This window comes from Mus pahari, chromosome 9, assembly GCF_900095145.1.
Source record: "Mus pahari chromosome 9, PAHARI_EIJ_v1.1, whole genome shotgun sequence".
In the NCBI taxonomy this organism is placed as follows: domain Eukaryota; kingdom Metazoa; phylum Chordata; class Mammalia; order Rodentia; family Muridae; genus Mus; species Mus pahari.
Window position 1 is genome coordinate 48,605,931 of NC_034598.1, and position 16,410 is coordinate 48,622,340.

The 16,410-nt window shown below is 50.0% G+C and overlaps 2 protein-coding genes across 9 annotated transcripts in view; one reads left to right on the plus strand and one right to left on the minus strand.

The window, feature by feature from the left end:
• Positions 1 to 225: 225 nt before the first annotated feature.
• Positions 226 to 3,256, plus strand: Myl6 (myosin light chain 6). 3 transcript variants are annotated; one of them, XM_029542068.1, is made up of 8 exons: positions 283 to 304; positions 546 to 573; positions 759 to 778; positions 1,364 to 1,507; positions 1,711 to 1,884; positions 1,970 to 2,047; positions 2,335 to 2,376; positions 3,076 to 3,162. In XM_029542068.1, exons 4-7 carry the CDS (start codon positions 1,438 to 1,440, stop codon positions 2,361 to 2,363), a joined length of 351 nt encoding a protein of 116 aa, XP_029397928.1. In that variant the 5' UTR covers positions 283 to 304; positions 546 to 573; positions 759 to 778; positions 1,364 to 1,437; the 3' UTR covers positions 2,364 to 2,376; positions 3,076 to 3,162. The 3 variants fall into 3 exon arrangements, with proteins under 3 accessions (XP_021060398.1, XP_021060399.1, XP_029397928.1); XM_021204739.2 differs by lacking the exon at positions 759 to 778 and having other exon boundaries at positions 226 to 304; XM_021204740.2 differs by lacking the exons at positions 759 to 778; positions 2,335 to 2,376 and having other exon boundaries at positions 226 to 304; positions 3,076 to 3,256.
• Positions 3,257 to 3,939: 683 nt separating this feature from the next.
• Positions 3,940 to 16,410, minus strand: part of Smarcc2 (SWI/SNF related, matrix associated, actin dependent regulator of chromatin subfamily c member 2) — a 30,014-nt gene continuing 17,543 nt past the window's right edge. Inside the window, exons 16-29 of one of the 6 annotated variants that reach the window (XM_021205788.1) lie at positions 14,045 to 14,158; positions 13,549 to 13,702; positions 12,780 to 12,872; positions 12,367 to 12,486; positions 12,216 to 12,278; positions 11,643 to 11,901; positions 11,256 to 11,417; positions 10,945 to 11,009; positions 10,404 to 10,539; positions 10,158 to 10,324; positions 8,926 to 9,060; positions 6,450 to 6,831; positions 6,060 to 6,143; positions 3,940 to 5,185 (exon numbers count right to left, since the gene is read on the minus strand). In XM_021205788.1, coding sequence (XP_021061447.1) covers positions 5,109 to 5,185; positions 6,060 to 6,143; positions 6,450 to 6,831; positions 8,926 to 9,060; positions 10,158 to 10,324; positions 10,404 to 10,539; positions 10,945 to 11,009; positions 11,256 to 11,417; positions 11,643 to 11,901; positions 12,216 to 12,278; positions 12,367 to 12,486; positions 12,780 to 12,872; positions 13,549 to 13,702; positions 14,045 to 14,158 — 2,011 coding nt within the window. In that variant the 3' untranslated portion in view covers positions 3,940 to 5,108. Of the gene's footprint in view, positions 5,186 to 5,720; positions 6,144 to 6,449; positions 6,832 to 8,925; positions 9,061 to 10,157; positions 10,325 to 10,403; positions 10,540 to 10,944; positions 11,010 to 11,255; positions 11,418 to 11,642; positions 11,902 to 12,215; positions 12,279 to 12,366; positions 12,487 to 12,779; positions 12,873 to 13,548; positions 13,703 to 14,044; positions 14,159 to 16,410 lie in introns of all 6 variants that reach the window. The other 5 variants (XM_029542067.1, XM_021205785.2, XM_021205789.1 and 2 more) reach the window with 5 other exon arrangements.

Genomic DNA, 16,410 nt, shown 5'->3' on the forward strand with positions numbered 1-16,410 from the left:
CGGGAGCGGGTAGTCCTCTCTTCTGCAAAAGCCCAAATCCTCTGCTCTTGGTGCAGCTCGGAAGAAAGGTTTCCGAGAGTCCCACCCCAGGCCCCCGCTAGGTTCCTGAGCCGAGGTAGGGCGCCCCCCTCACCTCATTAATAATGTAGTGATGTCATATGCATGAGCCCAGGCTAGGGTGCCTATTGGATGAGACGGCGGAGGGTGATGTCATGCGCCGCGGGACGTACTAAGGCTGGGGTTGGGTCGGGAGTCGGAGCCATTACTGCCGGAAAAGGTCCCGCAGAGCTTCGCAGCCAAGATGGTGGGCCCTGGGAATCGGGAGCTCCGGGGGATTTCGGGCAAGGAGAGGACCGCGGGTGGGAGTAGAGAAAGCAGTGGGCGTGGGCACGCCCAGATTTTAGAGGGTTGCATGTGGGGTTGGAAGGTCTAGGGCTCTGCCCTGGGAAGCGAATCCTCAGCTTCAAACAGGCGTTTGTAAAGCCGGGATAGAAGCTTGCGGGGTTGGACCTCAGGTAGTGACCAATCCCTTCTTCTCCGTGCAGTGTGACTTCACCGAGGACCAAACCGCAGGTAGGCAGTCTCTGACCCGCAGCTGAGGTCGTCCTTACCGAGAGGGAACCCCTTCCTTTAGCATCTATCTTCTGATCCCAACCTGTCACCTCTAGCACTCCCAGGAGAGTGCCCCGTCGATTTCCTTCTGCTCTAGATCCTCCATTTTCTGTTCTCATCCTTTCTTCCTTCCCCTTCCACTCTAGATCTGAGCCCCAAGCACCGGGTGAGTTTTAGGTGGTGTGGGTTTGTGAAACAATTTGATTAGTGCCTGTTGTGTGTCGGGTCTATTACGCTTGTGTTCTGCTTTCTGCCTCTCCTCTGATAACTGTCCCCTCCTTAAGCTTGGATTCTGAGTACGGTAAAGAGCAGTGCCTTGATATTTTGTTAAGATGGGCACGGGAGAATTTGCTAAGGCTGTGGCTTCACCTCTTGGAAGGTCTCCGGAGGGGAAGGGTGGGAGTGGGAGGCTAGAGTCCAGGCCACTGCTCCTACTTCCTTATATGGGCAGGACCTAGCCTGGGCGGTGGCAAATTCCTGTGGAGTTGTATAGTAGTGGTGGAGCGCCTAGCCTGTGGCAGCTGGGGGGGGGGGTAAACAGATGGCTACCCCCGGAAGGTAAGGGAAAGAAGGCTGCGTGTCTTTATGTGGGGCATTTGAGCTGATAATAGATCCCTAGGAGTAGTCTTCCGTATACAGGAGGACAAGATATCTGGTTTCTGCAGCACGACTTAAGTTGAATTGGCCGCAGAATTGTGCAGCAAGCACTGGGCTAATCCCTGGTGTTGCTGCTGTTCATCTGAATCCTCAGAATTCAAGGAGGCTTTCCAGCTGTTTGACCGAACCGGCGATGGCAAGATCTTGTACAGCCAGTGTGGGGATGTGATGCGGGCCCTGGGCCAGAACCCTACCAACGCCGAGGTGCTCAAGGTCCTGGGGAACCCCAAGAGTGATGGTGAGCATTTCAAGAACTCAGTGGGTTCATGGTTGTTCAGCTAAAGTCATCCCTTTATCTTCACAGGTGCCAAACTTGAGCAAGTTTTGTCTCCTCCAGTTCCACTGATTCCCTTCTTCTGGCTGTCCTTGTGTTCTCTACCACCATGTCCTGAGAACATGTGTGATTTCTCTTGTCTGACACCTCTACCTCCCACATGACAGAGATGAATGTGAAGGTGCTGGACTTTGAGCACTTCCTGCCCATGCTGCAGACCGTGGCCAAGAACAAGGACCAGGGAACCTACGAAGATTATGTTGAAGGCCTTCGTGTGTTTGACAAGGAAGGAAATGGGACTGTCATGGGTGCTGAAATCCGTCATGTCCTAGTCACACTGGGTAAGGGTCTGTGGCCTTTCTGGAGCTGAGCTGATATATTTCACCTGCCAGTCACCCAGTTCTAAGAATGTTCCCTCCTCTGCAGGCGAGAAGATGACAGAGGAAGAAGTAGAGATGCTAGTGGCGGGGCATGAGGACAGCAATGGTTGCATCAACTATGAAGGTGAGGGGCAGACCATAAACCTGGGCAGTGAGGAAATGGTCATTCAGGGAATGTTAAAGAGGCATTGTATTCCTAGACTTGGTTCCAGAAGGAAGCCAGGAGTCAAGGGGCAAGGCTCAGTCCAGCTTGGGAGGGAGCTGTTGGGGAGATAGCAGTAAAGGGAGGGTGATGGCGTGCGGAGGGTGGGCTAGGCACGGGAAGTAAACAGAATGTCTGTTCCACTACCTGACCCCTTCACCCCATGTCCGTGTCTTGTCTTCACCATTAATGTCTCTTCCTTCCTGCAGCATTTGTGAGGCATATCCTGTCGGGGTGACGGCGGTGGGGCGGTACGGCTCCTCCCAGCCTCTCTTCTAGTTATCTCCCTAGTGTTGTTTTTCCCTTCCCAACCTGTGCTCTAGCCCCTGGCCATACCCTACTACCATCTGACTTACTCCTGGCATGATTCTGCATGGAGCTGGCTTGGGAGGGGAGGAATTCCTCAGTGAGGAACGCAGTTTGGGGGTGTGGTACCTCCTCTCCTAGAATGGTCTCTGAGATTTGACTTACAGGGGTCTTGGTGCTGGTGTCTGGGAACTTTCACCAGCTTGTAGAGAAGGCTGGTCTGATGGTGATTCTTTGGCCCTGGAGCATGGAGAGTTGGCGGGGCGGGGTTTAGCTAACTGCCCCATTCTGCTGCTAAAACAAAAGTCCTTTTTCCATCCCTCTGCTGGACAGCTGGGAGGTACCCTAACCCAAGCTGATCTCCCCCCGCCAGTGGCTGACCGTAACTGTAGGTGTAGCTGAGAACTTTTCTGCCTCTGCTATGTTCTTGCTATTTAGATTTGGGGTGGGGGCTAACAGCCAGTGGGAGGGGAACCAGGGACAGAGAGACCTGGCCACTCTGGGTGGCTCTTTTGGAAACTGACCTGAGGTTGGTTGCTGTGGGCACGTTCCCTCCTGCCACCTTCTTGGTCTTATGGTCTCCTGGCCTATGGGTTCCCCTCCCCTGCCCTCTCCTCGGCTGATTCCACCTCTCCTCTCCACAGAGCTTGTCCGGATGGTGCTCAATGGCTGAGGACACTGTACCCGAGCCAGCCGAGCCTGTTCCTTGCCCAGTGTGAGGTTTCTGTGTGGCCCCAGAGGCTCCCCTATCGCAGCACCTTGCCCATCTGGTTTCTTTTGGATGATGTTTGTCTTCACCAAATAAAATTTGCTCTCTTTGCCCTCTTTTGGTTCCTTCTTTCCTGAGCAGGGTGAGGAGGAAAAGGTGGTATTGATGTCTATCCTGAAACGAAGCTCAAGCTGGGGGCCGGGGTCTGGGGAGAACTGGACCAAGTGCTTGTAGTAACCATTAAAGGCTCCCCTGTGGGAAATGAAGAGAGTCATAAATCCCTATAGGATCAAGGTAGCTATGTGTTTTTGTGTGTGGGGTATTCCTTTTCAGGTTAAATTCTTGGCCCTTGGGCTTCTTTGAACCAGGCCCCCACTCACCAAGTACCAAATGCCCTTTTGGGGAAAGCCTGTGAATGTTTACTGAAGCTAAAATGCCTGGACATATTAGTGCTGCCAGAGCCTGTCTTGTCTGCTGCAGGGCTAGGGCCCAGTAGCAACAGAAGTAGGTGTGGGCCCGCCTCCGCCCTAATAAGGGAAGGAATGCAGCCACTGTCTAAAAGGATTCAGGTCCACCCTGTAGGGGCTGAAGGATTGTGCTTCCAGGAGCTAATCTTGAGTAGGTGACAGCTGCTGCCGCTGCCTTGACTGCTGTGTGGCCTCTTGTGGCAAGAGGCTGACAGCTGTGGGCCTCTGCAGCCCTGGCGAATGTCCAGTGAAGGGCTCCAGAAGGCCGCCCTCGCCCAGTCTGCTCCCTGCCTAGCAGCCACCGCTGAGAGAACACAGAGGCACCCACAAGATGGAACTGAAAGCAAATTAATTTATAAAAAAAAAAGGAAAAAGAAAAGAACAAAGAAGAAAAGAAAATTTTACAGAAGACTTTGAACAGAAGAAAGGTGCGGAGATGCAGAGGAAGGAGACGCTGGGACAGGAGGAGCCAGGCACTGGTGTGGCCTGGAATTGTGTCTGCCTCCAAGTGGAGGGTGAAGAGGAAGACCTGGAGTACAGAGGCACACTGCACTGCTCCCAAGTCTTTGTCCTCATTTGGGGAACTCCTAGCTATCACTGGGTCCTGTCAGGCTTGGTTGGTGAGGGCAGAAGTTAGCAGACTGTCCCACTGTCAAAAGTAGGTGCTTAAGTGCTTTTCAAAACTTGAGGGTTTACAGACTCCCCATCCTCTTAGAGCTCCCCCTTTGATGCCTGTTGGGCACTCACAGATACAACCAGGAAAGCAGGAAGAAGAGTCCAACTGAGGCCCCTTCTTCCTCTATTACCTACCACAGAATCCCCAAAAACTACATTTCCCACAAGTACACAGACGCTGACGAGTGAGCAGGTGACTTAAACACAAACACAGAGCTGACACTGGAGGGGAAGGTCATTGGCTGAGCTGGGCCTAAAACAGCAGCCATGACGAGCAGCAGGAGGGATTAGTATGAATAAACTGGAATGGGTGAGGGGGGCTGACTCAGCACTGCCAAAGGCTCAGGGAGACAGGCTCGGTGCCCTATTCCACCTCACACCTTGCCCCAGAACTTTAATTCCTCTTAAAACCTGCCCTTTCCCCTCAAAATAATATTAATAATTAAAAAAGTTCTTTTTTGTGGGCTCCGAAGTGTCTTTTTTAAAACTTCCCTTTTAAAGGGTTTCATTTTCATGTTATCACTTCAAAAATGCAGTAATTCTGAAGGGGTACACCCTCAGAACCAGTCAGTAGAACCTCGTATAAACATCTTTCCCTCCTATCCTCTCCCAGGCATTAGAAACATCTTTTAGTCAGAAGTCCGTGGATAATAATTGGATATAAAACTGCACACCTCTGCTGGGCATGGTGGGGGTGGTGAAGGGGCAGGAGGAGCTTTCCTTACGTAGTGATGAACTCTCCAGGCTGAGGGAGGGTCCCAGTGGTGGGGGAGGGCTGTTCCTGGATCTCCATGGGGAGTGAGGGGAGAGATGGCTGGCTGGTTCCTCACTGTGGAGGTGGCACAGGGGTGACTGTGCCTGGGCTCGGAGCGGTGGGGTCTGGAGGCAGCGGGGTGCCTGGGTCTGTGGAGAAAAGGAAGATAAATGAGCTGGAGTACACAGAGGGATAGATCCAGTCCCAGGCGCCACACACAAACAGAACTGGGCATGGCATGCAGTGGGTGGGTAGATGAATGAGGTACCCACTATGTGTAAATTCTTTTTCTCAACACTCTTTTCCACCTGACACTGGAAAAACCTTATATCCCAAACCTTCCTCCTCTCCCCAAGGACTCTAAAGGGGCGTCTGAATGTGGTGGGAACAAGCAAGGAAAGCCATCGTCAAGCAGATAGTGGCTAGGCTCCAGGTTTACAGCTGAGGTCCTCTGAGCCACTGGGTTCCCCCATGGCCCACCAGCGAAAGGCCTTGTCACCGCAGCGGTGGCAGCTGCCAAGCTGGGGATGGGAGGACAGCCAGAGGCCTTCCTCCTATGCTCTAGTTTTACCAAAGCATTGAACAGGGCTGTGGAAATCCTAGAATCTAGCCCTTTCCCTACTCACTCCCTCCCATAATGTAGAGCCCTCTCCCTCACCCTTTCCCCTCCTGGCCCCTTCTCACCTGGCAGTGGGCTGGCACTGGGCAGGAGGTTGCCCTGAACAGCTGCCACAATGGCAGGGCTCTGGGCTGCGGCGGATCCGAGCCCCGGCCCGAGAGGCAAGGAAGATGGCATGGTGGTGGTCGCCGGCAGGTTAGGATGTAGAGGGTTCGCCATGGACACAGGCAGGTTAGGTGGGGGGATAGTGCCCGGGGCAAACGGGAGATGGTGGTGATGCCCATGCAGGTTAGGAGGAGGGGGAAGGTTAATACTAATGGAGTCAGCTAGACTACCGAATGGGATGACGGATGGAGCAGCAGGAGGAGGCGGCATGCCAAAAGGCAAACCCAAAGGAGCATTACCCGCCACGCCTGGGTGCCCGCTGCCTGGCACTGCCCCTGGCATCATTGAGGGAGGAGTTGGTTGGTTGGGGAACGGTGAGGGGCCTAGAAATAAAGAGAACACGAGGGTGAGGGGTGCAATCTTACCACTGCACAAGCTGCACAGCTACCTGCTGCTGCCGTCCCCCTTCCTTCTCCTGGCACTAGAATAAGCCGTAGATTCGGGGAATAAAGTTCCATGTATCAGTGTTTGGGAACACATCCCTGCTAGTTTGGGGACAGAACACAATGGAGTTCACCTTAGGAACTGCAACAAACATTTATACCCAAGCCTATCAGGTATTCGCTTCAAAGGAACCAGAACATCTGCCTGTAACTCTATAGCAAACATATCCTGGAACCCACACTCACCATGGGGTCCAGGGGGGGGTACCCCTGGTGGGACTGCCCCAGGCTGAGGGGCTCCAGCTTGTGGTGGCTGCTGTGGCCCTGCAGTTGTCCCTGCCTGCCCAATCTGTTCAGAAGGGCCCAAGCTTCCAGGAGGGGCCCCACTGCCAGGAGGGGCAGAGGCCACAGCGGCTGGAGGCACAGCTAGACCATGGACTGTAGGTGGTCCAGCAGCCCCGGTCGGAGGTATGGGCTGGGAGCCTGGGGGCAAGGTTGGTGGCTGCTGCTGCTGCTGCTGGTGCATCTGCTGGAAGTGCTGCTGCCGGGCCCTCATCTCTGCATACTTCAGCTGCTCCATGTGGAAGGCTTGCCGGTCGGCCAGGAGCTGCTGCCTCTGGTATTCCAGCTGCCGGTACCAATGGAAAACCGTTACTGGGTACCAGAAGACCTTTGGCAACTGCCTTGCCTCCCACTTCCTCTTTTGAAAGACCCCATCTCTCATGCTGGTGTCTCCCCATGGCTGAAGACTCAACCACATGCTTCCTCTGTCCTTGTAGATCTGAGGCCACCCGCATTGCCCTCACCGCACCAGAGTTTGGGCTGAATTTGTTATTACTCTGATTTGAAGATGCCTCCAGCTTCTGTCAACTCAAGTTTTTTCCTTCCTTCAAAATCAGCTACAAATTTAGTATTTCTTAGGGAGACAGTTCAGATGGATTCACTGGCCTCTGAGTTTTGATTTTATTTTGATTCTCCCAACATTTAATTTTATTTTTATATGTTTATTGGTTTGTTTTTGTTTTTTTGTTTTTGTTTTGTTTTTTGAGACAGGGTTTCTCTGTGTAGCACTGGCTGTCCTGGACCTCACTTTGTAGACCAGGCTGGCCTGGAACTCAGAAATCCACCTGCCTCTGCCTCCCGAGTGCTGGGATTAAAGGCGTGAGCCACCACGCCCGGCTGTTTATTGGTTTTTAAACCTGGGTTTCTCTGTGTGGACCTGGATATCCTGCAACTCTGCAGACCAGCCTGGCCTTGAACTCACAGAGAGCCACCTGCCTCTGCCTCCCGAGTGGTGGAATTAAGTCTCTTATTTTAAAAAGTTATTTTTAGGGGCTAGAGAGATGGCTCAGCAGTTAAGAGCACTGACTGTTCTTCCAGAGGTCCTGAGTTCAATTCCCAACAACCACATGGTGGCTCACAACCATCTGTAATGAGATTCGATGTCCTCTTCTGGTGTGTCTGAATATAGTGATACTGTACTTGTATACAATCTTTAAGGAGAAGTTATTTTTAATGATGAATAAGTGTGTCTGTGTGAGGGTGTGTGCATATGAGTGTGGGTGGCCAGGAAAGGACCCTAGGGGCTGATGTGGGTCCTGGAAGAGCAGTCTCTTCTCAACTGCCAAGCTACTACAGTACAAAATTCTCTAAATCTCAATTTTCCTGTAATTTAAGTGTTTCTGAAATTTCCATGTTGTATATTTGATGTCTCTAAGAGCTGGGTCCCCATCTTGTATTTCTTTTTTTTTTTTAAGATTTATTTATTTTATGTATATGAGTACACAGTAGCTGTACAGATGGTTATGAGCCTTCATGTGGTTGTTGGGAATTGAATTTTTAGAACCTCTGCTCGCTCAGTCCCTGCTCGCTCCAGCCCAAAGATTTATTTATTATTATACATAAGTACACTATAGCTGTCTTCAGACACACCAGAAGAGGGCTTCAGATTTCATTACAGGTAGTTGTGAGTCACCATGTGGTTGCTGGGATTTGAACTCAGGATCTTTGGAAGAGCAGTCATTGCTCTTACCTGCTGAGCCATCTCTCTCCAGTTCCCATCTTATATTTCTTTGTAAGCCTTCTCAAAGAAACTGAGAATCAAGGGCTGGTAAGATGGCTCAGCAGGTAAGAGCACTGACTGGTCTTCCAAAGGTCCTGAGTTCAAATCCCAGCAACCACATGGTTACCACCCATAATGAGATCTGACGCCCTCTTCTGGTGTGTCTGAAGACAGCTACAGCGTACTTATTTATAATAATAAATAAATCTTTGGGCCAGCGGGAGCGGAGCTGACCTGAGCGAGCAGAGGTCCTAAATACAATTCCTAACAACCACATGAAGGCTCACAACCAGCTGTACAGCTACAGTGTACTCATATACATAGAAAGAAAGAAAGAAAGAAAGAAAGAAAGAAAGAAAGAAAGAAAGAAAGAAAGAAAGAAAGAAAGAAAGAAAGAAAGAAAGAAAGAAACTGAATCACTATGTCTGTCCCATCTACTTCCCAGAGTCTCCTAGTCTCTCTCAGTCACTCAGATTTGTGAGTGACTTGAGGACCTAGAGATGCAGCGGTCAGAAAGCCTGACCAGCAGCCCACCCGGGGCTCTCAACCTCCAAGCTGCCTGCCCTTCTCCCCTCTATGTGACCTGTGTCAGCCTCAGGAATTCTGTCATCTTCTGGCAGGTTCTAGACTCCCACTGACGCCTGAGTGTGTGCCACTCACCGCCTCTCGCTCCCGGTCCATTATTGTCTCCAGCTCCTCAAAATGTCGGAGTTTGATCTCTAGTTTCTTCATTTGGGTCTCTACCAGCAGAGCCACCAAAGACTTGATCTTCCTCTCCTCAACTGCAGCCAAGTGCTAGGCAAGAAGAAGTGTGATGGAAGCAGGTGTTAGCTAGCGTGCTCAGCTGCAAAAACTCCAGGAGAGAGGGAGGGAGGAAGGGAGGGAGGGAGGGAGGGGCAGGGCAGATGCTGGCAGGTTTAGGGAAGTACCTGCGATCACAACTCAGAATAGTATAACTGTAATTTATATATTATAATACATAGTATAATATATATCATAGAGTATATAGTATATATTATTTACACATTACAATATATAATGTATATATATATAATGTAATATATATTCTCTCATAATATAGAATTATATAATATGTGCATGATCTAGATATATCTGTATTATGGAACAACACACACACATATATATATCTACATCATGAAAAAAAAAAAAAAGAATAGCAAGAGATAACACAAGGGCAGGAGAGATGGCTCAGCAGTTAAAGTACTGACTACCCTTCCAGAGTTTCTGAGTTCAACTCCCAGCAACCACGTGGTGGCTCACAACCATCTCTAAGGGGATCTGATGCCCTCTTCTGGTGTATCTGAAGACAGCTAATATAAATAAAATAAAATAAAATAAAATAAAAGAGAGAGAGAGAGAGATAAGACAAGTAAAGAAAAAAAAAAGCCGGGCAGTGGCGCGCACGCCTTTAATCCCAGCACTCGGGAGGCAGAGGCAGGCAGATTTCTGAGTTCAAGGCTAGCCTGGTCTACAAAGTGAGTTCCAGGACAGCCAGAGCTACACAGAGAAACCCTGTCTCGAAAAACCAAAAAAAGGGGCTGGAGAGAAGGCTCAGCGGGTAAGAGCACTTACTGCTCTTCCAAAGGTCCTGAGTTCAAATCCCAGCAACCACATGGTGGCTCACAACCACCCATAATGAGACCTGATGCCCTCTTCTGGCGCGTCTGAAGACAGCTACAGTGTACTTATGTATAATAATAAATAAAATCTTAAAAAAAAGAAAAAGAAAAGCCCCAAAAGAAAAAGAGAGATAAGACGAGAGTTAAGAAGTTTGGTGATAACTCACTCAGGATAAAAGAAGGGAACGAACAGGCCAGCATTGTTTAAGGAGTGAGAAGAGAGGGACTGACACGGTATGAGGCTGCCCTTACCTTCGCTTTGACTGCAGCAGCGGCCAGGGCTGCAGCAGCAGCTGTGGACAGGTTGCCTTCACCAATGTCGCGCTCCACCTTGGTCTTCCTCTCCCCCTCTGGCTCTGCCACTTCCTTTAGCACTTCCTCCTGCCCTTCTGTTGGTTCCTTGTCTTTCTCAGGATCAACTGTGTCAGGCCGAAGGTTGAATCAGCCTTCTGACTTGTTTCTCTCCTGTGCCCCTAGCCCTCTGGGGAGGCCGCTCACCTATCGGGTCCCCGTCACTCTTCTCAGACTCCTTCTCGCTGTCACCTTCTTTCCCTTTCTCTTCATCTTTCTTGGGAACCTCACTTATTTCCTCCTTTGCTTCTTCCTCTACAGCGCCCCCTCCTTCCCGTGGTTCCTGTAGTTCCAAAAGGAAGGAAGACGTCAGAAGTGTAGTTCTCACACTAGAGCCAGGCTTGAGGCTGACTGACCCTCTTGTCCTTATTTATCTGTGTGTGTGCATGTGCACAAGCAGTGCATGCACATGTGTAGGTGTGTAAGCTCATGTGTGCACATGCCAAAGCCAAAGGATAAGATGTGTGTCTGCCCTCCAATGATGGGGTCCCAAAATGACGGGGTTACGGGCACATAAAATGATGCCAAAGTTTTTCTGTGGGATTCTAATTCAGGTTTTCAGGTCTGTGGAACAAGTACTCTTATGCAGGGGTCATCTAGCTCCGGGAGCGTGTCCCTGCTACTGGATTCCAGCACCACTGGGCTACACCCAGCAGCTTCTTCCAGACCCAGGCCATTTCCTCTATACCTTAGGCTCCTTCTTCTCATCGGCTGCCTGGCCCTCTGGCCGTGCCTCCTCAGTCCCGCTTTCCTCTGGGCCCATGGAGAAAGAAAGGAGAGATGTCTGATACGTTTCTTTTATGTAACAATTTCCTAGTAGCTGAAACCTCAGGGACAGGGTCAGGAGAAGCCAAATTTCACACAGTGATGTCATGAAGGAAAACAAAACCCGAGGGACTTTCCCACTTGTGCTGTTGATTGATGTCAATGTGGACAGGAACAGAGCTGGCTGGCTCGGGCTCTTGGTGAATGGGAAGAAATCTAACAGTATGTGCTCACCAATGCGCTCAGGCTCATCAGAGGCAGTCCCTGCGATGCCGCTACTCTCCAGACCAAAGGCTGGGTCAGCCTTGCCTGTGACTTTGGCTGCTTCTTCCACCTTACGCACGTGGGCTTCCACCAAAGCTGTGGGTACCTCTTCCTTCATTTTTGAGAACTCTTCTGTAAGACCAGAAGAGAAGAGGCTGGGATACGACAGGTGGGCTGTTCTGGCCTCTGAAGCCTTTTTCACAAGCCCATCTCTTTCCCTGAGACCAAAATGGTGCTCAGACAGGTGCCTGAGTTAAGGTAGCAACAGACAAGGCCAGCAGGGCAGATCTAAGATGTTTCATTCTGAGAATCTAGCTGTAAAAGCAAACTAAGAAGGCCAACCCCACCCCCAATTACCTAGGGCTGACTTCGCAGCAGCAGAGGCAACTCGGGGATCGACGACAGAGGCCAGGAAGGCGACAGTGCTCATAACAGGGTTGCCTGACTGACTAAAGGGGATGGGCTGGTAGGCCAGAGGGCCTAGAGAAGCCTCTGAGTCCTCCAGGTACGGGTCTTCGATGGGAAGGCGAAGAAAATGCAGGATGCACTCATCCTGAGTGCGGCTTCCCACGTGCTCAGACACTTTGTTCCAGTCGTCCTTGTACATTTCCAGAGCCTGGTGGTAGTGGTGGAGACACAACTCTGCTTACTTAGCCACTTTTCTAGAAGGTCAACTCCCCCTATCCTACTAAGGGCACCTGGTTTCAAAGCTCTCTATGTTCTGGTATTTCTGTATGCTGCTGGATCTCCAAGTAGCACTAAGAAAAGATATGGAATTACAGACAGGCCTAAATCCCTGACCTGGAGCTATCCCTGGGACGACTGTGACACGTTCCATCAGTGCCCGGCTGTGAGCGCTCCTCACGCGTAGGGCAGCTGTGTCCCAGCCACTCTGTCCATACAGCACAACTCCCCTGGTTTTCCCATTACCTCCAGGAGCAGCAGTGTCTCCTGCTCCGTCCATTCCCGAGTGGCACTTGCTGCAGCTTTGCTCTGTGGGGAAGCAGGAGTCAGTCAGCACAGAGGAGTCTACGCTGTGTGGAGCGAAGGCTGTCAATCCCTAGTTGGCTGCACCTCGTACCTTGGAGGGGACGTTCTTCTTTGTGTACATGTCTGTGCGCAGCCCAAAGTTCTGCATGTCTGCTGGTTTCTCCTTGCCTTTCTCAGGGAAGTTCAGCATTTGCTGGGAAGCAGGGTTCTGCTATTTGTGGAAGGAAAAAAGGGAGGTGAATGTGAGTGGCCACAGGGAGCCAGAGGCAGAGAGAGAGAGAGAGAGAGAGAGAGAGAGAGAGAGAGAGAGAGAGAGAGAGAACAGACAGACAGACAGACAGACAGACAGAAGGAGCTTCCTTCCAGCCTTCCAGGAAAGCCCTGGGCGGGACTTCCTCCCTCACTGCTGCAGCAACTCTGCTCTTCTCTTGCCTCTTCTCCCCAGGCAGGGCCCCCCAGTGGAGGGGCAAATAAACAGCCCAGCGGGGTCTGCACCCCACCTACCAGCTCTGGCTTGCCCTTAGCCGTCTCTGGCACCAGGTCATCCAGCTCTTTGCCCTTCCGCCCAGCCTTGGTGTCAGCATCAACCTGGCGGCCCTGGGGGACAGAGCTTGGCGTCATGGAAGCTGGGTAGGAAATGGGCAGGCCAAGGCCTTGGAGGCCTGGAGACCAGATGCTGGGCGGCCCACGAGCTCTGGGAACACTCATGCCACTGTTGCATGCTGCCTCCATGATTAATTAGACATGTGGTTGGCATGAGAGACATTTGTAGTCATGTGTATCTTTACAGACTCTCTTAGGAGCTGGACAATAGATCCTAGTCCTAGATTAGTCAGTATCTCGGTGTAAGCCACATAATGTCTTCTTCTCATCTTAAAGAATGCATGAGATGGAAATGGAAAAAATGAAGGTGATAGGAAGTATGAGGGAAAATGGAAAAATACAGGAAAAGTGACAAAGCATAAAAATCCCATACAAGTTATTGTAAGCCATTTTCTCTATCTACTCCTCTCCTGCACTAGCCTGCCTGTTCCCTGAGGAGAAGGAGCAACTTCTCCCCTTCAGAGCTGCTCTCAACTTGGGTGGCAGGGCCGAGAGAGCACTGAGCACAGGTGCTGGTGCCTGTGGTCCTCTGCACCTCACAGGAAAGAAGGCCACAACTCTGCTGAATCTCTACCCTAAGACATAAAAATGAAAAACAAACAGAAAAAGAAAAGTCCAAAGGAGCCCACTCTGCCCCACCCAGCCTTGTCCCCAGCACCCCTCACCCTACCTGTGGGGGCTTTGGCTGAAGAGGGACCAGCCCTGATGGTGTGTCCGCCAAGACATGGAAGTGAGAGGTGGGTGGAGGCCCCATTGGGGTTGGTCGGCTCTCAGCATCTACCTGGTAGTTAATAAGACCCCACTGTTCCAGGAAGGCATGGACCCTGTGGGAGAAAGGGAGGCTGGGCCAAATGGGAAAACCAAAGAAGAGGAACCCACACCATCCCCAACCCATCCCCAAGCACACGCCATACCCCAGTGACCGTCTTCCTAGACAGTTAGTAAAGCCCATCCAACTGTCTTTCAGCAGAGCCCACGGCCTTTGTCCTTCTTTACAGGACAACACACTTCCAATCCCTGGTCACTCATTCCTCCACCTGCTCTGACAGGGCTTTCCCTAGGGGTGCTGCTCTTGCTTATTCCCCATCTTCCTTGAAAGTATCTGCAGCTCTGCCAAGACATACAGACATCCTCTCAAACTCTCTCTCCTCAGAAGCAAGACCCACCTCATGATAGCACAGACATCACCCGCCAAGTTCCGCCGACAGGCAGTGGATGTTAGATACTCCTGGGGATTCAGTCGGTAAGTGTCAATCATGAAGTTCCGATATGCCAGGTAGCTTAGAAGAGTCAGAAAGACAAGGAAGAGGAAGAAAATTAATGTTTGTTGAGGCCCAAGGAGAGGAAAGATAATAGAAGTGCTACTGACCCAAAATATGCTACCTACGCAGTATTCACGTTTCTCACTGGGGGCTGAAGGGCTAGCCCAGCAGTTAAGAGCATTGCTATTCTTGCAGAAGACTCAAGTTCAGTTCCTAGCACCCACACAGTAGCCCATAATCATCCATAACTTCATTTCTGGGTAATAAGATGGTTTCTTCTGAACTCCAGGGGCAGGTACCAGGCATACATGTTACACACACATACATCCAAGCCAAACAGTCAATAAAGACACAAAATAAAAATACATAAATCTAAAAATAAGTTTCTTGTATTTTTCCTGATGGCTTTTTTTTTGTTTTGTTTTGTTTTTCGAGACAGGGTTTCTCTGTATAGCCCTGGCTGTCCTGGAACTCACTTTGTAGACCAGGCTGGCCTCGAACTCAGAAATCCGCCTGCCTCTGCCTCCCGGGTGTTGGCTGACGGTTTTTTAATTAAATGAATTATTATCTCAATTGTACCTGGGACTCAGCCTCCTCAGTGCTGAGATTACAGGGATCTCCTCACACTCGTTACCCAATTGTTCGGGGGGGGGGGCTTGTTTCCCAACTTAGAAATCAAAGTCCTTTTAAGATTTATTCATTTTATTTACATGAGTACACCATCACTGTCTTCATACACCAGAAGGGGGTTAGGGTTAGGGTTAGGGTCAGATCCCATTACAGATGGTTGTGAGCCACCGTGTGGTTGCTGGGAATTGAACTCAGAACCTCTAGAAGAGCAGCCAGTGCTCTTAACCTCTGAGCCGTCTCTCCAGCCCCAAATCAAAGTCCTTATCCATACAGCAGTCAGTCTGATGCGAGAGAAGGGACATAAAGACTGCCTTTAATATACTTTATGTGTGGGGTATTTGTCTGCACACATGCCTGTGTACTGCAAGCTCGCCTGGTGCCCAAGGATGCCAAAAAGGGTTGTTGGATCCCTAGAATTGGAGTTGGAGACAGTTGTGAGTCGCCATGTAAGTGCTGGGAATGCAAAAGCAGCCAGGTCCTTGACCACTGAGCCATCTCGCCAGCATTTAAGGGTTGCTTTTGTTTTGGCTCTTAAAATTGTGATTTATGATTTTTTTAAACTTATCATTTTGAGATTGGGTCTTGTGTAGTACAGGCTGGCCTTCAACTTGATCTACAGAACAATTCCACATCCCAGATGCTGAGGGTATATACCACCATCCTGGCTTTTAATTATTTTTTTAAAAATTTATTTATTTGAGTCAAGGTCTCACATAGCCCAAGCTGGCTTTAAATCTGTTAGACAGTCAAGGATAGTCTTAAACTCCCGATCCTCTTGCCTAGGCCTCCCAGTGCTAAGATCACAAGTGTGTAGCACTACACTTGTTGAAGTTAGCTTTTACATGTAATAGTTTTATTAACTTATTTACATTTATTTATTCTGTGTATGTAGGCATTCCCAACCTACAGCACACACGCAGAGGTTACATGATAACTTTCAGGAATTGGTTCTCCTTCCAGCATGTGGGATCTAAGAACCAAACTGGGGTCATCATACTTAGAGTCCTTACTGCTGAGCCATCCTACGAGCGCTCACATGCTTTCGAATGTGCTTTCTCTATCTCTCCCTCTCCCATTTTCATTTACTGATTTTTGTGAATGTGCACATGAGCACCATGACAGGCATGTGGACCTGGGGATTTTACACACCAAGCCATCTAGCTGACTATCTTTCTTACCATTTTTGGTGTTTATTTTTTTAAATCAATTTTGTGTGTGTATGCTCCAAGGCAAGTGTGTGAAGGTCAGAGGACAACTTATGGGAGTCCATTCTTTCCTTCCATCAGAGATCAAATACAGTTCATCATCCTTGATAGCAAGCTCCCTTACCCACGGAGGCAACTCACAGACCTATTATTTTCTTAGAAGAAAGAAAGAGAGAAAGAAAGAAAGAAAGAAAGAAAGAAAGAAAGAAAGAAAGAAAGAAAGAAAGAAAGAAAGAAGAAAAAGAGAGGGAGGAAGGGAGGGAGGGAGGGACATGGCTCCACTTGTTCTTACAGAGGACCCGGGTTCAGTCCCCAGCACCTGCATGGCAGCTCACAACCACCTCTAACTTCCGGCATAGGGGATATGACATCCTCCTCTCACTTCTAAAGGTACTACATGGTGTGCAGACATACATGCAGGAAAGGTACCAGGTA

Excerpts from the sequence above, each read along its gene's own strand:
- Myl6 (XM_021204740.2), top strand. Across the intron at positions 574-1,363 it reads CACCGAGGACCAAACCGCAG|AATTCAAGGAGGCTTTCCAG; the intron begins GTAGGCAGTCTC and ends CTGAATCCTCAG. Across the intron at positions 2,048-3,075 it reads TGGTTGCATCAACTATGAAG|AGCTTGTCCGGATGGTGCTC; the intron begins GTGAGGGGCAGA and ends TCCTCTCCACAG.